We start from the raw sequence: 20,356 nt of genomic DNA on the forward strand, positions 1-20,356 counted from the left end.
TTTAGGACCCCAACTGTCTGCCACCAACAATGTAGTTTTGAGATCCTTTCCCAGGTGCCTTAACACCCACTCACATCTTGCATCAGGTGTCAATAGTTTACACGATAGGACGAGCTATCACAATGGTTTCCCCCGAAACCTCTGCTAATAATAACCCACATCCTTTTTGACACCTTGGCTCATGTGATGACGGACATGATCAATAGTGGGTCAATGACCCTCTTAAGAGACACACCCACTAGGTTTTAAATACCTGAGACTCGCCACCATTTGGTTTTAGAACTGAAGAAGCTACTTGGATGAGAGGTGAAACGTCTTCAAGAAACTTAAAGTCCAGTCACTTCTCTTTCCAAGCTCCACAGACTCGGACATAGACATATGTAGTTGGATTTCTTTGCATGTGTGGAGTGAATGTGTTGTTACTGACATCAGGTGAGAGTTTCATCTCAAGAACACCTTTAGAAATATATCTACTTAGAAAACTGGTGGCATGTTCAATGATTCAATGATCATTTTACCTGCTGTATCCAGTTGTTAAACCTCTGAAAAAAATTAGATCATTGAATTTGGATTTGTCATCAAGCGCTGACGACTACATGTTCACACACAAACATATCCAAGTAACACCTACAACCCCCTCTCAAATGTGTTATATTCAAACTTTAGTTACAATAAGTTAACTCTTTTTAGGGATTGAGATCTGAGCAGGTTCCTCAGCTCAGCAGCAGCTTTGTGTTAGTGTGAGTGACGTTAACATGACTGAGAGAAACATAAGGAGCGAAACGCCACAGAAATACACTGATTCATACCTCCATTAACTAAACAACATCTTTGAAAACAGAGATTCACCAGGTTCATCATGATATTAAAAAGTAACGAGAGGATCATTAACATCCCACTTATAAACCCCCAAAATTACAAACAAACAAAACAAGAGTTCTAATGACAAGGTGTTTTTCAACCTGCAAATATTGCATATTGTATTAATAATTGTAAATCTTTGTCAATAATATGTACAAAATATTAAATCTTTAGGAGAACATAAAACACAATAAGGCATATAAACATATTTATTAGAATGGTTGTCAATTACTTATCTGTTAACAGACTACTGAGTTATTTACAGGCTTTGAGGCTTCTGTGTCTCAGCAGCTCATCCTATACCGTGTTGCTTTTTATGGGGTTCTATTTTGAAGTGGTGACACCTTATCATTTCATCCCTTGTTCTTGTCGTTACTGTCCAGTCAGAACACAGATCAGATCAGAAACACCAGAGAAGGAAACGGAAAACAGCAGAGGTCATGGATCAGAAACACACTGGAAACATCAGCTATTAAACAAGCTGTGTTTTTACTGGCTGAGAGTCAAAATGTTCCAGAGCAACTACTGTACATTATTAACACACTTGGGGGGAGAAAGAGAAAAAAAAAAACAGAAGTCACAGATACAAGATTGAACTCTGTTTTCATATTTTGCTGTTGTAAACCTGCAGACTGTATGTAAAAGTATGTATCCCTGTGATGTCACTCATCCTCAGATTTAGTTGTTTGGCCCTTTCTTGAGCCAGCATGCATACACTATGCACAGATATACTGAGTAGTCAGTACTAAATAATCCACAAAAACTATGGAAAGGAGCTATTCTGTGACTACAGGTAATTTGTACACCTGTCAATCAAATAAACCAGGGCCTTACGAGATTGAACTGAGCGACTCATCTAAAAAAAAAAAAAAAAAAAAAAAAAAAAAAAAAAATCAGTCACCCTGTTTAGCGGGTTATGCAGGGTAAAAACAGTAAAGACCAAAACTATTTTGTGTAGCAGGTCATTAACCTGGTTATGTCATGGCTGAAGTTCACCAATCAAAGTCTGTTCATTTTGCAGCCCTGAGAGTTGCTGCTCAAGTGGCTTAAAGAAATCTGCTGTCGCATCCAGTGTGTTAGTGACATGAAAACAGAAAGCCAAGCAACACAGAGGGAGGGGCCAAGCTGCTGCTGTGTCAGAGGACTTACAGGTATGGAGCGGCTCAGGTAGCGTCCTGAGGGGCCCTTTGTTGCACTGTAGGGCCCAGGGCCCCTGTAGGGCCTGAAGTCCTGAGGCCCTGGTTGAACCAGACCTTTTCCTGTAGGGGGCACTGCAGGGCTGCTGTATAGACTGATGTTGTTGTTGACTTCATGCTGTATGCTGCGAGGTCCATTACCATAGCGAGAGACAGATGGTGGAGTAAAAGATGATGACGGGGAGCTTAGAGAGATAGAAGACGAGGACGGGGGAGGAAGAGAGGAGTACAGAGTCTTCCTGTCCTTCTCGGTGTCAGCAGCGTACAGATCACTGAGAGAGCTGGCCAATCGAGAGCTCAGATTTGAGCTAAAGTCAGCAGGCAAACAACACACAAACAAATTATTACAACAAACAATACAGCTAATATAATGCAACACGTCTGCTCCATCTGAATTCAAGTCAGTGTAAAGGTGACTACACTGGTTTAAACCGGATTCCTGTTACTTTTGCTTAAATCCATTTAAATCCAGTTTAAACCTGAAACAGATCAGGTTCAATCAGCCATTGTTAAAACACAAGTTGAAAATCAGCCAAGTACTTTTACTAAATGGTAAATGGACTTGTTCTTGTATAGCGCATTTCTACTCAGGGCACTCTTTTCGCAACTTCCCTCAATCACCCATTCACACACACTTTCTATCTAACATTCACACACATTCATACTTCACTGCATCAGACAACCCTAAGAGTTGTTGATCAAGTGCCTTAAAGAAATCTGGTGTTGCATGGGTTAGTATCTTGCATGCAGACTGGAGCAGATGGGACTGAACCACTAACTCTCCAATTAGTAGGTGACCTGCTCTACCACTTCAGCTACAGCCACTAGTACTTCTGACAGGTACTACAGGTAGTGTGTTAGTACTACAGAGCAAGAAAGGAGGCGAGTAGTGAGTTAAGATGAAAAGCAGTAGGTTATAAAGGAGGTGATGTGATGTAGGTGAGATGGGTGTGATAAAGGAGGTCTTTGGGATCACTGACCTCCTGATGTTTGACATTGTTGATGATGGACTCTTCCCGATCCTCTTGGCTGCAGCAGAATTGGAGGATGTCGGGTAATTGGTGGACTTGAGTGGGGAAGTGGCGCCCATTGACAGTCTGGACACAGAGACGGTGATCAAAAGTCACGATTCCTATGTTCTCGTGTGCTCTGAGGAAATCTGTAATATGTTTGGCTGTGAGGAATTGTACCTGAGTGGCTGTGAGGCTGATCTACTGTGCACATTTATCTCCTCCACTCTGAAAAATGACATCTTTGTCAATGCAGGCTCCGAACAAAACTTAAGACAAGACAGACTACATGCCAGTGCCTGAAAAATCAGCCTGCCACCTTTCAGCAGGGGGAGCAGGGGAAGAAGAAGGAGGAGAAAGATAGAGGAGGGTTCACTTGTCCTGGTTTATAAGAAATCCTTTTAGTTCAGTGCCAAGCAGTTTTTCGGGATTCGGAGCGCTTCCTCCAATCAGAACACGCACACTTAGGGCCACCCGAAAAGAGCCTGTGAGTTACTGCAGTGCAACAGTCTCTTGTAGCTTATTCCTTTAAGTGAAACCAATTTAATATCTCAGGAACTGCATTAGGATCCCAGGAGCTCTGATGTTCTGTCCACATATAAAGCAATGTGCACACAGCCTTAAGGTGATGCTTGATTGCCAGTGGAAATTCCAGACTTTGGTTAACTAGTTAACCCTTTAATAAATTTACCACCCCCTCATATCTCAGTCAACAATATCCTTTGCTTTCACTGGTAGTCACTTCAATTGCTTGTGTGAAAGCTGAGAAAGTTTATTTTGGCCACTCCTGCTTCATATCGCCCAAAGTGGTTGTAGTTGTCACAAGCTCTAGAAAAAGATGAACTATGAATCGTTTAAGCGTAAATTAACACACCTAACTCAAAGGCTGAACCAGGGTTGTGTCTACACATAATTATAATAATACATTTTATTTAAAAGCACCTTACAAGACACCCAAGGACACTTCACAATAAGAGTAAAAAACATAACAGAAGAAAGACAGCACGAAGAACACTTAAAAACAAGACAAAATAAACAATAAGTGCACATTCAATATGCACACTTGAACCGATTTCAAGGTTATAATCTGCCTGGGAGCAGAGCAACTGAAGGCTCTTCTTCCCATGCTACTGAGAATTTGCATATGATCAAGGAACTGACCTCCCAGCCCATTGTTCCCTCAGTGGTGCTAGTCTCAGTCATTATGCAAATGTACTGTTTATAAGCTTGGGGAAACCCTCAGTCAGCTGAGTCACTTGGATGAGTGACGAAACGTTTCTCCCACTGAAAACGCTACGTCTAGATGAACAGAATCAACTTTTGGGGACCCTCTCACAAAAATATCATCGCTGCACGGCAGGCTTTTTTCGGACGGCCCTAAGTGTGTGTTCTGATTGCAGGAAGGACTCCCAATCCTGAAAAATTGCTTGGCACTGAACTAAAAATATTTCTCATGAATAACAACAAGTGAGCAGTCCTCTCTCTTTCTCCTCCTTCCTCGTGACTTAAAATCATGTCATCAGACTGACCTCACAGCCCATTAGTTAGTCAGTGTTGCTAGTTTCAACCATTATGCAAATGTACCGCTTATAAGTTGGGGAAATGTGCAGTCAGCTGAGTTTGAAGAGATCACATTTTTCCCACTGAAAAGTTTCAGCTGTAATGGGTGGTACTGATTTGGTTAGCTTTTAGTACCTCAGGGCACTAGTAGTGGCTGGACGAGGGAAGCGTCGGCTCTTTAAGGCTCTCAGTTTGTCTCCCTGAGTCAGGCCCAGCCCACCGTCTGTTTGGTCACCCTGAAACATAAAACAAAAATACCGTATGACAGCTGACATGTTGCACTTCACAATAAGAATAAACTCACAATAAATAAATAAATGATGCTATTAACAATAATAATGACAGAATAATCATAATGATGTAAAAGAAAAACTAACGGCAAGTAAAGAATATCAATGAGTGCCTAATACCTGTGATTAAAAGTGAACCATCAACAAATAGCTGATCCTGACCGATCATTAGTCAAAGACAAAGCTCCTGTTTCCAACTTAATCCTATCACCAAGAAAAGCCTAAGACTAAATAGTCATGCAAAAACTAAACACCAGTTCAATCTTTAAAGCTCAATACACTTAAATAAAAGCGGGTCAGCTTTCAATGTTTAATTGTGCAATATTTTGGGAGTTTGTTGAATTACCTCACAGAAAATTCACTTCTTTGAAATATTGTAATGTGATAAGAAACACAAAGAAGAAACAAGACTTTTTTTTGATAAAGATCACATAATGTGTTTTGATTATGATTATGAATGCTGAAGTTTGAGGGTAAGGACAATTTCAGGTCACATACACAAAGCTTCTTCAATGTGCCTGTTCTGTGTGTGTGTCCTACCTCATGTAGTTGGTCGGAGCTCTGCGATCTGGACAAGTTGCCGTTAGGGTTTGTGTTGATGTGTGTAGGGTTTAATGTGAGCTCCTCCATACTGGTGATGAGATGAGGCATAGCCCTCTCCTCCTGCTTGGCTTTTTGGGAATGCTGATTGTCTCCGAGTGACCACAGCGCTGCCTGCTTCCTGTTAATGCAAACACACATCACTGTTAATGCTACAACTGGTTTTCTTTAAAGATCCTGCTTCACAGTTGCTTAAATTTTGTCTCATGCAAATAAAAAACTTATTTGGATTAATGTTTTTGTCGGATCAAGTTGTTGTCAGCCAGACCCTGGATCTTTTTGCTCTTTGAAGCTGTTGTTTGACTGATTAATATAGCAACAAAACCTTAAACCTATTTGGTTAATCTTAAATCTCTTGTGGGTTTGAAGGCTTATTGGATTGAAGAACCAAATAAACAGGATCAATATAACTAGGACAAACTGAGCCTTGTTTTAACTAACTTACAGACAACAGGACCCTGAACTGCAAACTACTATCAAAACATTAATTTGTCACACTGGATAAAACATTGTTTTTGAAGTGATAGATCACCAATTAAAAAACTTAAGCAGTTAAAAATTTCAGCTGTTTGTTGAGTAGCTGCAAAGCTCAGACTCAAACCACTATGTGCTGATTGAAATCTTCACCACGTTCAAACATGTGTTCACAGAAACTGGCCTAATGACAAAACAAACTGAGCTGCTCTATACTAGCCTGCAGTAACTTGGTAATCTGATTACAGGTTTTAAGAGCAAAACTGGATGGTCACACATTAAAGTAGTTTCTGCACTGTTTCAGATGCAGGAATGAATACAAGATGAGGCTATTTTGAGGCACTATAAAATTAACTTTATTTTCAACAGTCACCAAAACATAAAACTGAATATATAGAAGTCACCAGTTAAATCTTCTAAAAACTAAATTTAAAAGTCGACTGCCCTATCAGAAGGTTTCTTGAAAAAACAATGATATTACTATCACAATATTTTCTGTTTCACTTCTTTTGGTTTCTTTCTGAGAGTCAGTGCTGGTGGTCATGAGTATCACACCTTCCATTTACTTTCATGTGCTTCTCACATTTACTAGAATACCCGTAACCCATGATCATTCATGCAGACAGGGCAGAATGAATGTGACATTAACTTGTTGCACCATCTTGTGGTACAAACTGGCATTACACCAAACGATAGTTAAGTTTTTTTGTTTATTTCTTTTTTTTACACTGCACTTATGTAGTAGATACAGTGGTGGTCAGAGCTTTACTTTCACAAATCACATGCATGGATGGCAAGGTATTTTTGGATGGTGGAATAATACAGACATCTTTTATGACTGTATTACTACTGTATTATAATTTTGGTGCACAAGTTTGAATTTATTTTGGATTTTCTTTAATGCACACAGAATCAAAATAATACATAGAGGCTCCTCCAAAATTTCTTTAGGAAGTTTTAGATGTCACAGGCCTTTGGTTACTTTCAATAATTAACAGTTCTCTCTCCACTGGCAGTGTCACAGAATACTTAAAGACAGCCTCTGTACAACCATCATCAAAAAATATGGTCTTGATCCCTCTGACCACAACAATTACTGACCCATCTCAAAGTTACCTTTTATAGTTGCATCATGCAACTGAAAAAAAAACCATTCAGGTTCACAGCACTGAGGCTGTGCTTATTATGGTAAAATGACATTGTAAGTGGTGACACTGCTGAAACTGTCTTATCTTATATTAGGGAATGGATGTGTGCAATTAAAAAAAAAAAAAAAATCATTTAGATAAACTGCATCCAAGCATCAAGTCCTTCATTTTTCCTTTATCAGTTTATGCAAAATCAGCTGTCAGTAACCTGGGAGTGATATTCAATTCTAATTTCATCTTTGTGAAACATGAACAAGATCACCAGGTCCTGCTACTACCAAGAAATATCACAAGGACAGGATCACCTGAGAAGGAGAATTGTAGATTTACACAAGTTGGGAAGATATTTTTCCGGACCACTTTCTAAAGAACCATACTTCCCAAGAGCATTACTTCCAAGAATTGTACAAAAGTACAACTTATTTGGATTGGCCGACACGTTGCCAAGGTCTGGACAACGAGCCAAGCTCTCACCCTCAGATGACAGGAAACTGGTGGAACACCAAGTTAAACACAGTGTCCCTATCCACAGTGAAGTGAGTATTGCTTCAGGATGGACTTGGAGGGCGCCAACCGGGGCACTTACTTCAAAATGAACACATTTAAGCTTGACTGCAATTTGCAGCTGCGCACATGGACAAGCCAAATGCCTTCTAGAGAAATGTTTTATGGTCAGATGAGAAAATGCCTGAGCTGTTTAGCCAAAATGACAGGAGATATGTTTGGAGAAGTAAAGGTGAGTGTTTCAAACGTAAGAACACTCTACCAACTGTCAAGCATGGTGCTGCTCATGCATCATGCTCTGGGGCTGTTTTCCTGCCAGTGGTACTGGTGCACTGCATAAAGAGGATATAATGAAGAGGAAGAAGAACAACAACTACCTCAAAATTATTCAGCTTCAGCCGAACTCAACAGCTAGATGGTTAAAACCTGTGCCCCCAATCTTTTTTTTTGTTTGTTTTAAATACGATGTATGACTATATAATCATTCCACCCTGCAAAAAGAGCAGCTACAAAAAAAAACAATTAAAAGCCCAGAATTTCAGTAGCATTAATGCCCACAGTGAGTATATGTAAACTTACCAAAACTATAGATGTTTGTGGACAAAATATGAGTAAATTTTGGAAGCAAGTTAGTTTGATGCATCATACAACTGAATAATGTTTATCTTTACATCTTAAGAATTTGTTTGTTGTTCTTTCTGAAAGATGAAAACACTCACAAAAATGAAAGGCAGAGATACAATCAAACAAATAATGAGAGACCTACTCCTCTAAGAAGTTCTGCTGGGGTCCAATCACAGAGCCCGGTCTGCAGATCCGTATCCATGCGATGGCCTCACCTGCTGTGAAGCGGTAATGTTTCATCAGGTAACAGCCAATTAGAGTTCCCGTCCTGCCCAGACCAGCTGACAGAAAGACAAAGAAGTGAACCAGTGAGTCAGCAGAGAAGTATTAAAGTAGACTTCAAACAGCCTTCTTGTTTGTTTCTATCACAAACTCTGTGGATGAACACCACTAACTCACTGCACCAACTGCAGATAAGTACCACATGCTAAATGACAATAGACTGGTCACTTCCGTTAAACTTCTAAAGCCTGCCTGAAGGGTCTAGGGATTTGGAAAAATCCCCTCACTTGCTCCAAAATGTAAATATTAGGGCTGCAACTATTCATCCTGCCTGCTCAAGGCTGATGCCAGCTATCCTATATTACATATAGCCTTACCTGCAGCAAACAGGGGTAAGTCTAAAGGGGGGCATGGGGTGTATTACATCATATTTATTTCAAGGTATTAATAATACTTTTTCAGATTGAAAGTGAAATAATATAAAATACTGTGTTAAAGGTTTTTTGTTGTCGTTGTTGTTGTTGTTTTAAACAAGTTAATAAAAAGCCATGAGCCAGTAAAACTGTGAGCCACTGACCAGGGGGGGTTTAGGTTGGACACTGAATTATTAATAATATTAATTAACATCTACACCATCAGAACCAGATAGAGGACAGGACATACCCTTGCAGTGGACGGCCACAGCACCATCTGTATTCTCACAGATGTGCAGAAAGCGCCGTGCGATGATGTCGTTGGGTGTGGTGCCATCTGGGAAGAAAAGGTCGTAGTGGCTGAAGCCTGCATCAGTGAAGCGTTTGGCGTCGTAGATCTTCTTGTTAAGACGGATGATAGTAGTCACATTGTGTTTTCTGAAGTATGGGAAGTAAGCCTCAGGAGCATGCAGAGGGTAACCTGCAGTAGGCAGAATGACAATAGATGTCACTTACATCCTTTAATGCTTTTGTTTCATTGGGAGACTAGATTGGCCTGACTTTGGTCAATGTAATCACACCTGGTTAAGCTGTGATGCTACATCATCGTCATTTGACTCAGAACACACTATATATTGTTTCTGCTTATTTGATCCTGGTGTATTTGCCTCTTTTCTCATTTCCTAAGGAGAACAGAGGTGACGAAAAAACAGTCTGTATTGCAACAAAACAAACAAATTAAAAAAGTTTACTGCTCTATTGCTTCCTTTACCTAGAAAGGTACAACCTAACCCGGATCCAAATAGGTGAGTGCATAAACTATTGCACTAACATGAGACCATTAAAGACAATACTCCTTGGGGTTGCATGAAAAAGCTCAGCAGACTTTTACGCCAGATCCCCAATCTGCTGTGGTGGCCTGTTTGCATAAGCACTTTAATATCACTGGGTGACAAACAATCTACCCAAGATTTTAATGAATATTCCCCTTGCAGGAAATTTTAACTGATCAACTTCTGTGTCGGGCAGTTTTGAATAGATATGTAATTCAGTTCCTCCCAAAATATGAATTAATAGCCCAACTCATCCCAGGAAAATAATCATTTACCAACTTTTTTCTTACTTTATTAGCACTAAACATAAATATTCCTAAATGTTTTTGTAAATGACATCCTTCAACTTGACTCAACTCTACTGTTTCCGTTGTTTTGCATTAAAATTGAATACCACCTCAACATGTGGACCGTTATAGCGATGCATTTAAAAGTTGTGGCATCATTTGTATGTGACACAAAAACAACAACAAGGGCGGATGTCGAGGCGATTGTACGCCTGCTTTTTTTTTTTTTTTTCCAGGCTCTGGGACCACGCTGTTCGGTTTGGCCATTTCCCTTGCTGCTGAGTTTCAAAATTTGCAGTTTGGATTTTCATGAAGGAGTCATTCTTATGATCATCGAGTGACTAGCCAACCAGTGGCATACAGTGTATAATTTCACATTTTCAGATAGATTCATGAACTAGGTACCAAATGGAAAACCATAGTGGGAAGGGCTGAGGGAGAGCATGGATCTCCGCTACACGCTTAACCAAGACTAAGACTAAGTATGTATTATTGTAGGGTCTACCTTACAATATAAAGCACCACGAGGCAACTGTTGTTGTGATATGGCGCTGTATAAATACAATTTAATTGAACTGAATTGAACTGAATTGAATGAAAGCAATTAACAATCAGCAATCTCTCTTTAAGACAGCCTTTTGACCAAATCTGTCCCCGGGCTTCAAACAGGGAACAGCACAGGGCAGTTGATAACGTGGGAAGATCCCACAGTGGCACAAGCAGGCTAGAAGTTTACAGAAAATTACAGATTTCATCTGGCTATTGGTGAGTGCAAAACTAAATCAACTGGTCTGAAATGAGAAAAAAAATATGAAAAAGTAAAAGTTGAATAGATTTAAAGAGTTAATATGGCTAATGAACAACAGTTTATCTATTTGAAGTGTTTAGATGTACACAGCTTACAACTTGTAAAAGTGAAACTCCGTAACATAAACTTAACCCTACTGGAGTGTGTGCATGTGTGTTAGACTGAAGATTGTAAGAGTGAATGAGAGCCCCAGCTGAGTAGAGACAGGGATGTAGTTTACATATATAATTATTAGAGACTGAAAAGATCTATTAAAAAAAAAAAACAACAACGAAACATCAATTTCCCTCATTTGCTGGTGATTTCACCAATATTTACAAGCTAAAGGCATTTGTAGTTTACACATTATGCAACACAGTAAACTTATATATCTCTACTAAACGCAGGTGGATGTTAATTTGTCTTTGATATGCCTTTTTACATAAAAATGAAAGATTTACTTTTTTTTTTGGTTATTATTTTATGTGTTACATAACATGACACAACACGACAACGCCAATACCGCCTAGGCCATTTCTATGCCATGTCTACCAATTCACCACCAGCTCATCACCATGACAGCCACTCACTGGGAATGAAGACTGCTAATGCTTGAGAGAGGGTCCTGGAATAGGAAAGACCCCATCTAAAGCCCACTCTGTCAACATGAAAACCAGGCCTGTTGTACCTACATGCCAGGATACTTAGAAGCCAGTTCAGAAACCCCTTCAACACTTCACTGATGCTTTTGCAGGAGAGGAGTATGTGACCCCGCCATACTTCAGACCTATGCTACAACCATTTAACACTAGTCTCCTGGCACCCAGAGACGGGGATAGTAAGCTGTGTAAATCCGGCATTGTGGTAGTAGCATCTGCTACTCAACACACTCAATACAAGCACTAGCTACAGGACAGTGTTGCTACTTCTTGTGAACTAGTATATAACTGCAGCATAACAAAGTTCCCAGTGACTGCATTGTGCACTCAACTGTGGACATCTGTGAGTAGCAAGATCAGATTTTTGAATGTCATCTGACACCATGTCACCCTATTATATAGGATTCCCTAGTTCCTCCTGACAGGAGCATTGCTGAGCCAGCCAATAGGGCAAACTGAGCATTGTATGGCCCATTGGCCACATCTAGTCCCTTGGTTGTTGCTGACTGGCCCACATGAGGTCAATGGTAAATTAAGATTTAAAGTACATAAGTATACATTCATGCAGTTTGCATGCAGTCTGTGGCAAATCACAACACAACTATATAGAAGACTACTGTTTTTTTAATTTACTAATGGATGCATGAAGATGATTGTAGGGTTTTTACTAGAGATGGACCGATCCGATATTACGTATCGGTATCGGTCCGATACTGACGTAAATTACTGGATCGGATATCGGAGAGAAATAAAAAAATGGAATCCGATCCATTAAATATCAAAAAAAGCACCTCAAAAAACTTGCGACACGGCGTAACTCGGCTCATAACCATAGCACGTCGGAGCAGTATGCATCACGTGATAGAGCGGCTGTGTGTATTTGTAGCATAGCTACCAAACCAGCATTTCATCTCCGAGGAAGTTATCCCCGAGAGAAGTAAAGCAAATGCTTAAGTTCATCTCTGAATGTTTGTAAAGCATTCCCACGTTAAGCTTAACAACCGATATATGGAGCGACTGCCTCTCTCTCCCTCCCTCTCCTGCTGCTACTTCAATCATGAAACTGCTTAATGATCAGCTGATCTGCTTTTCTGTCAAAAGTCCATCTCTCTTCTTTGTTTTTGCCCCACTTCGCGCCAGAAAGAGGAAACCAGCGGCTGGACAACAGCAGTACGTTTAAGCTTGATAAGCTGCTGTTAGAATTGATTTAATATTACTTTCTACACCAGGATCCTTTTCTACGCAGCTGACGGCTGGTAACTGTGCAGGGGCGGATCTAGCAAAGTTTAGCCAGGGGGGCCGATAGGGCATGAACAGGGAAAAGGGGGCACAAAGACATACTTTTCTTTCTTATTCTCATTTAAAATGTCGAGCTTTTAATAAATAATTATCTGAATCTTACACCCAAAGTTTTAATCTGTTTTAATCTAAAATGTATGGAAGTCCATTACTGTATATAGTAACTGTTAAGTCTAATATACCCTAGTAAGCTATCCGATTGTTCAGTCTGACGTCACTAGCCGTGTCTGGGTCTAAACTCCGCTGCAGGTCCATATATCAAACGATCACTATGGCATTACTGAGAGTTGAAAAACTGTCTAAAGTCTTTCATCTTTAATAAAATGATCAGCGTTCTGCTCTACCAGGTGTAACAATTGAGTTTAACATCCAGGCATCCATGAAAACTGAATTTATGACATTTAACGGAGTTAGAAGTTAGCAGGGAGTTAGCTCGCTAGCTTCTATCTAAATACAATATAGCATGTCCTGACTGCGGGGTTTTGGAAACAAATTAAAACGTACAGCTCTGTTATCACTTCCAGCATAAATGAAGACAGAAAACTAAACAGCAGTGACGTTTGTAGGGTTACTGAAGTTGGGCTAGCTGGTATATAATGATGTGCTACGTGACCGCTAGCGACACAGCTATGTTAGCTTAATATAAACAAGCTAACTTTTTTTCCCACTCGATAAAAGTTAACGTGAGTGTTGTCGGTGGTCAGGAACAAATGTAATCGCATGGCAGGATGCTGTAAAAGGACCAAACTTCAGCCAGGAGAACAACTGAGATCCATCCACATATGAGGTTAGTCATTCATATACTGCTGCATGGGCTGGGCTGTAGTTTCATCCTATGGTTTTAAAAACTGAGCTTAAATAAATGATTAGTGGTAATAAAAGCCGAGGGAGGTCAACAGTGATCACTGACTGTTTTAGGAGCTTTTTGAGATCAAATAGAAGAAAATACATAACATTAAACATGTTAACAACACAAAAGCCATATTAAACGCAGACTACTTTAGACCCGGAAGTAGGATTCGTCGCGTCATCACTGAACAACCGGATAGTATTTTTCCCTTTGGGAAGATACCATCTGTGCAGTCTGCAAATCTGTTGAAGAAAGATGTTGAATCTATTTAATTATTCTTGAAAAATAATTTATTTCTGTGCATTTTTTTTTTTTCACACTGCGTCAGATTAAAGTTGATTACGTCAATTAAGCATCATTTTGCTGGGCGTTTGCAACCCTATTAGTTAGGTTGCTTAATATTTCTGCTAAGTACTCTTTAAAATACCAGAATAGGGATGATGGTGTAGGTTTAAGTTTATTAGATTGATCAGTTTTGCTGAACTATGAAATATTTTGGGTGCAGTGTATTTTTTTTTTTTTTTTTTTTTATACATACAGGTATAACAGAATAGCTTTAGTGTTGTTGTTTATTTAAACTTGAGTATGAACTTATACAAAATGCAGCAAGATATTAAAAAAACATTTTTATTGATTAAAAAAAACACTATCGGATTCATATCGGTATCGGCAGATATCCAAATTTATGATATCGGTATCGGACATAAAAAAGTGGTATCGTGCCATCTCTAGTTTTTACTAAAATATGGAATTTTAAGTATTTATTTTCTGTCATCGGCAGCAACATAGCCAAGCGCTTAGTTTGTGGAGAACAGAGAGCTGTGTTTCAATCACTATGAGGCCCAATGTGCAGACAAAATACAAGAACCTGACTGTTTGCAAGCGGGAACCACACAGCACACAATGCAACGGACGCTTACGTCGCCTTCTGCGGGTGGTGGGCCTACAGGTATGTGGGCCCATGTCCCTTTTCGGGTTGTGCCCGACCGGGCCCTACAGACTATGGACCAGCCACCAGTAGCTTACCCTCAGGCACCCTCCCTGGGCCTGGCTTGAGGGCGGGGGCCCTAGTAAGCCTATCCCAGGCAAAGTAAACTGTTCCCTGGATCTTCTGCTCTTAGGGGTTTTTGAATCATTCAATTTGCCATGGGAGACACTACCAGGGGGCAAAAACATTTCACATTTTCCAATGCCTAACTAACGTCTACTCTTACCAGTAAAAGTTTATAACGACACAAAATGAATACTGAGCAGACTGAGTTTATCTTATTGCCCCGGACCTCATAATTCGTGTAAATTAAATGCTCATCCCTGGTATACCCCAGCTGAGGTAATGGTATCTGACCTTCTGATGATGTAACTGGAGGTGTTCTAACCCTAAACCCACTCCACCCCCCATTTCCACAACCGACCAAATTGATAACAGACAAGAAAATGATAATATATGCTAAAACAACACACACCCGACTCCCTTGCTATTGCAGAAAAGACAGGCTGCAGTCTGAACACGTTCACTCACCGTTCTCAACTTTAGTTTTAGGATGAGGACCACTGAAGGCCAAAAACTTTCCTGGTACAATCCAGTTCAGATCTCCATTCTCCACGCGCTACCAACAAAAAACAACAACAACAAAAAACCTTTAGAAGATGTAGTCAAAATTCCATTAAGAGTAAAAGCAAGCACACACATCAGATTAACAAATTACAAGACTATCAATTATTTAGATCATGAATGAATGCTTGCAGTTCCACGCAAGAAATGATGATGAAAATCCTGAATATTTGTCAGTTAAATTTTAACTAATAATGCCCTGAGAGCTGTACTTAATCAAATTAAGAAAATTACAAATACGAGTGGTAGATGCTGTTTATGTAAACAAGGGGAACTTCCTGTATATTTATGTGTATTTCCATCAATATTTGATATAGATAAGAAGCGACAGGGGTCTAAGATGTACCTGTGTGCCAAGCTTGCTTGCTCAACTCATGATTTTGCGCATTATAGTAAGATTCTTTCCATTCTGCAAGGAGTGCTTTTGTCTACATAATGTGAGAATAGTAAACATCCTTTTAGTCTGCAAAACAAACATGCTGAATTTTGTATTAATTTTGTGCTGACTTTCTTTAAAACAAATCTTAATTCATTACAAATGTAGACAGAACTCAGTTGGAGTGACTCTCTTCGTGTTTTGCTTTGATGTCTAAAGTTATATGACTGTCAACCAGGCTCAGATTGGTTTTTTGTCTTTCTAAACCTTTCCCTTCTAACTGAATTTTAAAGACTGACTTGATGAAGTAAACACTGGCAGCGGCTGGCAACTAATGATGCGAGTATTCATACCTCATAGTGTTCGTACTCGTCTACATCAAAGGTTTCGAAGTTGAAGAAGCCATGCTGCAGAGCCTGAAACACAGAATGATTGACTCTGTAAACAACTGAACAAAACTGAGGGCAGAAAGATCGGCAACAAAGCTGCAAGATGGCTGCAGTAATGGTCTAGCAGAGCAATAAAATATAAAGATATAAAAGATATAACAAAAATGTTAAAAATGTAGAACTCAGTACATTACAAGAGTAATTTGATCTATGTAAATGTAACGTGTGTAAACTGTACTATAGACACTAAAAGAAACAGAAAATGTAATAATGCCCACAGAAAAAAGGTAGTGTGGAACATCTACTGTGGAAAAAAAAAAATGTCATTAATCCAATAAACTAAGATTTTAAATTCAAGTACTCAGCATATGGCACATTGACCTCACCTTCCTGATGCCCTGCAAGCAGTCCAACACAGTCAGGTTGAAGGTACAATTCCCAAAAGAAGCATCCCTGCAGAGATACATATTGTGAAGACACCATACATTCATATAAATGGCCTCCTTGACTGCCCGCCCAAACCAACGTTCCTCCCACCACCACATCCTAGTCATTGAGAGAGCGTCCACTGGCCTGAAGGTGTGTATAGACTGCGTAGTCCTGACTTGATGAGTTAGCTTTTATCTGCTGCGCTTCGCCAGAGGTTGTTTGGTTTCCCCGATGTATAAATCATGGCAATCCTCCTGGCACTTCACAGCGTACACTATATTACTCTGTGTTGGGAGACCCGATCCTTGGGGTGCACCAATTTTTGGCGCAGCATGTTTTGGGGTTTAAAAGACACAGAGACGCTGTGTTTAGAGAAACTGTATCTTAACTGTTCCGAGTCCTGACACATAAGGGATCGCTCCAGGTTTTCGCTTATGCAACAGTTTTCCTTCTTTTATTGATATGTACACCATCCAAGTTTTAGGTGACCATGTCCATGTGGGTATTCCAAGAAGTAGGTTTGGCTATCAACTCTGAGTTTGTTAACCCTGAGATGAGGGACACTCTGGTTTTCTGTTCCAGAAAGAGCATCAACTTCAATCCTGAATCAGTTACCAGGGTAACACACACCTGGGGCCCGTTCTTCGTACGTCGCTTACTACATCCAAGATCAAATGACACATCCAAGACCAAATCATCGCGCCAACCGTGAGCTCGCTAATCCGGTTCTCCGAACACACCTGCTGTTGACGATTAGTACAGCTGGATGAAGTAATGTGACATCACTGGGTGTCGTAAAAGGAGCTACGCATCGATAGTAGAAACATTGATCGGCAACCCTCTGATTGGTCGGCGAAAATGTCGAAGGAGCGCGCTCGGTATTTTTCGGCAGCAGAGCAAGAACTCTTGAGTGAGGAATTTCAGGAGTTTCAGAGTTTAATCAGAACGCAAGGCTGCAAAAGCAAGGAGAGAGGGCTGGCAGAAAGTTACTGACAAATTAAACTTGTAAGTAATTTAATAATAACAATAATAATAATGGAGTGGATTTATATAGCGCTTTTCAAGGCACCCAAAGCGCTTTACAATAGCACTATTCAGTCACTCTCACATTCACACACTGGTGGAGGCAGCTACGGTTGTAGCCACAGGTGCCCTGGGGCAGACTGACAGAAGCCAGGCTGCCATATCGCGCCATCGGCCCCTCTGGCCAACACCAGTAGACGGTAGGGTAGATTTATTATATTACACTATATTATCCAATATTATATTACATTATAATATGTTATATTATATCCCCTTTCAGATTAGAGCCACAACAGGACCCACTAGAACATGGGAACAAGTAAAAGTGAAATATAAGAATATTCTACAGAATGGTAATATTTATCACTTATATTGCTTTTCGTCTCTTGGAAAGAGACCCTGAAATAATCTGTTTGTTTGTTTATAACAGCAACCAAGAAAAGGGCAGAGCAAAAAAAGACAGGTGGTGGTCCTGCACCCCCTCGTCAACAAGTTGGTTAAGTGAATAATACCCTCATGGGAAAATCGATATCTCTCTATGAGCACACTGTCGCGCTGAGCTAAAGGATCCTGTCTGTCCCGCAATATACGCTGAATTCTGAGGACTCTCCTTATCAATCTTGCACCTTCCGCAATGGGTTGCTCGCGTAAACGGACAGGACATGGCTGCGACAGACTTCTCAAATCCACCTTCGCTTTTATAGCCGTGGTCTCTCATCTTGATTACATGAAGTAATTTACAATTACTACTCTGAAATATGAATTACATCTGTAATAATCACATACATGTAATAGAATGTTAATAGTACATTTCCCTTTTTTAGGAAATGGCCTGTATGTATCTGTGTGACATCAATAAATGGATCAGGTGCTGCATTATCTTTAGTTACATTGATGTTATTTATTTATGGTGAAACAGTGGTGGAATATCGCTGTTGCTTTCGTATAAATGAAGCAGACATACCTGCGTGGCCGCGATCTAATCCTGTTTACATAAAGTAAACCTGCTCCCGAGCAGGTTTACGCTTACGGATCTGTTGCTATGACAGCAAGTCCCGGATGAGCTTCGGAGAACCGAATGATCCAAGATCACGCGAAAGAACGAAGAACGGGCCCCTGGGGTCCGTTCTTCGTACCTCGCTAAGTAAGTTAGCTGGATTTGATTGTTGACGATTTCGCGTGATCTTGGATCATTCGGTTCTCCGAAGCTCATCCGGGACTTGCTGTCATGGCAACAGATCCGTAAGCGTAAACCTGCTATTTTAAACATTCTTCTTATTTCTGTTCAGACCCTATCATATCTGATATCTGATATCATATCTCACAGTACAATAATATTGAATGGGTTGCATTGTTGTATTTTGTCATGTTTCTCAGGTCTTTGTCTGAATTTCTACGAACATTATTGCTAAGGATTGTCTTATTGCATTGGAGTCACACTGGGTTAAATATGTACACTTGGGTTTTAAGGGGTATTTATTATTTTCTTCTTTTTTTTGGGTTGTATGGAAGCCCCAAACGCAATTTCATTGTTCTTGACAATGACAATAAATAAATAAATACTAAATACTAATACCCAGACACCCAAGCTGCACCTCCAACAGATGGCCTCAGTCTTTAGGAGTAGTGTTTGCTGCAGCTGCTTCAGGGGTCTGAATCCTTTATAGCTACAACTTAATGGAGCTGTGATCAGACACTGAACGTTTCACTACTAACCCTCCCTGGAAAGGTGGGCCCTACCCATCATGTTTAATCCATTAGCAGCCAGGTGAGACCTCAAAGCTTCTCATGAGGCCACCAGAAAAACAGAGTCCTCCTCCATTCAACAGCACGCTCAGCTGTTATGTAACAATTCAGTGAGTGACAACAAGAAGTCCTTTATTGTAAGCACGCACTCTTACACAGAGCTCATCTGCTCTGGGTCGGTCTCTCAGTGACTGTTAGCTGTGGTATACAAACTGCTAACACGCTTCACTTAAACGATAGCTGCATCCCTAAACTTATTTTAGTAAGAATGACTTTTGTTTTATTAATGACAAATGTTAAATATTCAGAGGAAAACCACAGGTCTTTTAGAATAAAAGATAAAATAAGATACTCACTCACTCACACACACACTCACTCACACACACTCACTCACTCACTCACTCACACACACACAAAATCTAAGCTAAGGACTAAAAATGTACCTTACTCTGTGTTCTTGGAAAGCTTTTCGACATCAATAGGAGGACATTTTTGTGCTGCTGAAAACACATTATGGTGGTGTCGCCATTAATTGTTAAAAATAATAATTTGGTGTTGAAGTTTTTTTTTTTAGTTTTGATTGGCTTAGCGTTAGTAGACATGTTTGTTGACATGACCATAATAGAGTGATAAAAATTAGATTTGGGGGATTTTGGGCAAACGCTACCTTTCTACTTTTGGATATTCAACATTGTAACCGTACAGCTTCGGTTTAATGCCACAAAATAAGATAATCCCATCAAAATAAAGAAATTTGCATCTCAATACTGATACCAGAGAAGTCCTCTGAAAATATTTTATTTTATTAAACTTCCACAGAGATAATAATGCATTCAAATTATTAGAAACAAATAGTGCTACAGTAGAAAGCAAAAGTGTATAACCAACATATGCTTTCTACTAGCCAAGAGCATTGTAAGGTAGGGGCGGCTAGGTCGCCAGCCTGAAGACAGATCTGTTGTTGTTGTTTGCTTCACAACATTTAACTCAGCTCATAAGAACACTAAATACTATTATTTTTCAGACAAGTCACCATTTAATTTTGGAAATGCAGCACACAAATGGAATAAAAAAAGAATTCTTATTTTGAATCAACCTTGTCATTTGTTGTTTTTTTTGTTTTTTGTTTTAATCTCCAACTTGAACTGCAAGTTATGGATCTTC

At 39.8% G+C, this 20,356-nt stretch overlaps 1 protein-coding gene across 3 annotated transcripts in view; it reads right to left on the reverse strand.

Annotated features, from left to right (window-relative positions):
- cdc14ab (cell division cycle 14Ab) overlaps window positions 1-20,356 on the reverse strand; it is a 30,734-nt gene that overhangs the window by 5,420 nt on the left and 4,958 nt on the right. Inside the window, exons 6-15 of one of the 3 annotated variants that reach the window (XM_085253084.1) lie at window positions 16,381-16,447; window positions 15,959-16,021; window positions 15,137-15,224; window positions 9,153-9,383; window positions 8,410-8,548; window positions 5,458-5,638; window positions 4,763-4,863; window positions 3,248-3,295; window positions 3,038-3,154; window positions 2,011-2,365 (exon numbers count right to left, since the gene is read on the reverse strand). In XM_085253084.1, the coding sequence (XP_085109210.1) occupies window positions 2,011-2,365; window positions 3,038-3,154; window positions 3,248-3,295; window positions 4,763-4,863; window positions 5,458-5,638; window positions 8,410-8,548; window positions 9,153-9,383; window positions 15,137-15,224; window positions 15,959-16,021; window positions 16,381-16,447 (1,390 nt within the window). The remainder of the gene's footprint in view (window positions 1-2,010; window positions 2,366-3,037; window positions 3,155-3,247; window positions 3,296-4,762; window positions 4,864-5,457; window positions 5,639-8,409; window positions 8,549-9,152; window positions 9,384-15,136; window positions 15,225-15,958; window positions 16,022-16,380; window positions 16,448-20,356) is intronic. The other 2 variants (XM_085253085.1, XM_085253086.1) reach the window with 2 other exon arrangements.

The sequence above is a fragment of the Mchenga conophoros genome, linkage group LG17, assembly GCF_057382185.1.
Source record: "Mchenga conophoros isolate Kocher_MC1m ecotype Shallow Benthic linkage group LG17, M_conophoros_male_GT1.1, whole genome shotgun sequence".
Lineage (NCBI taxonomy): Eukaryota > Metazoa > Chordata > Actinopteri > Cichliformes > Cichlidae > Mchenga > Mchenga conophoros.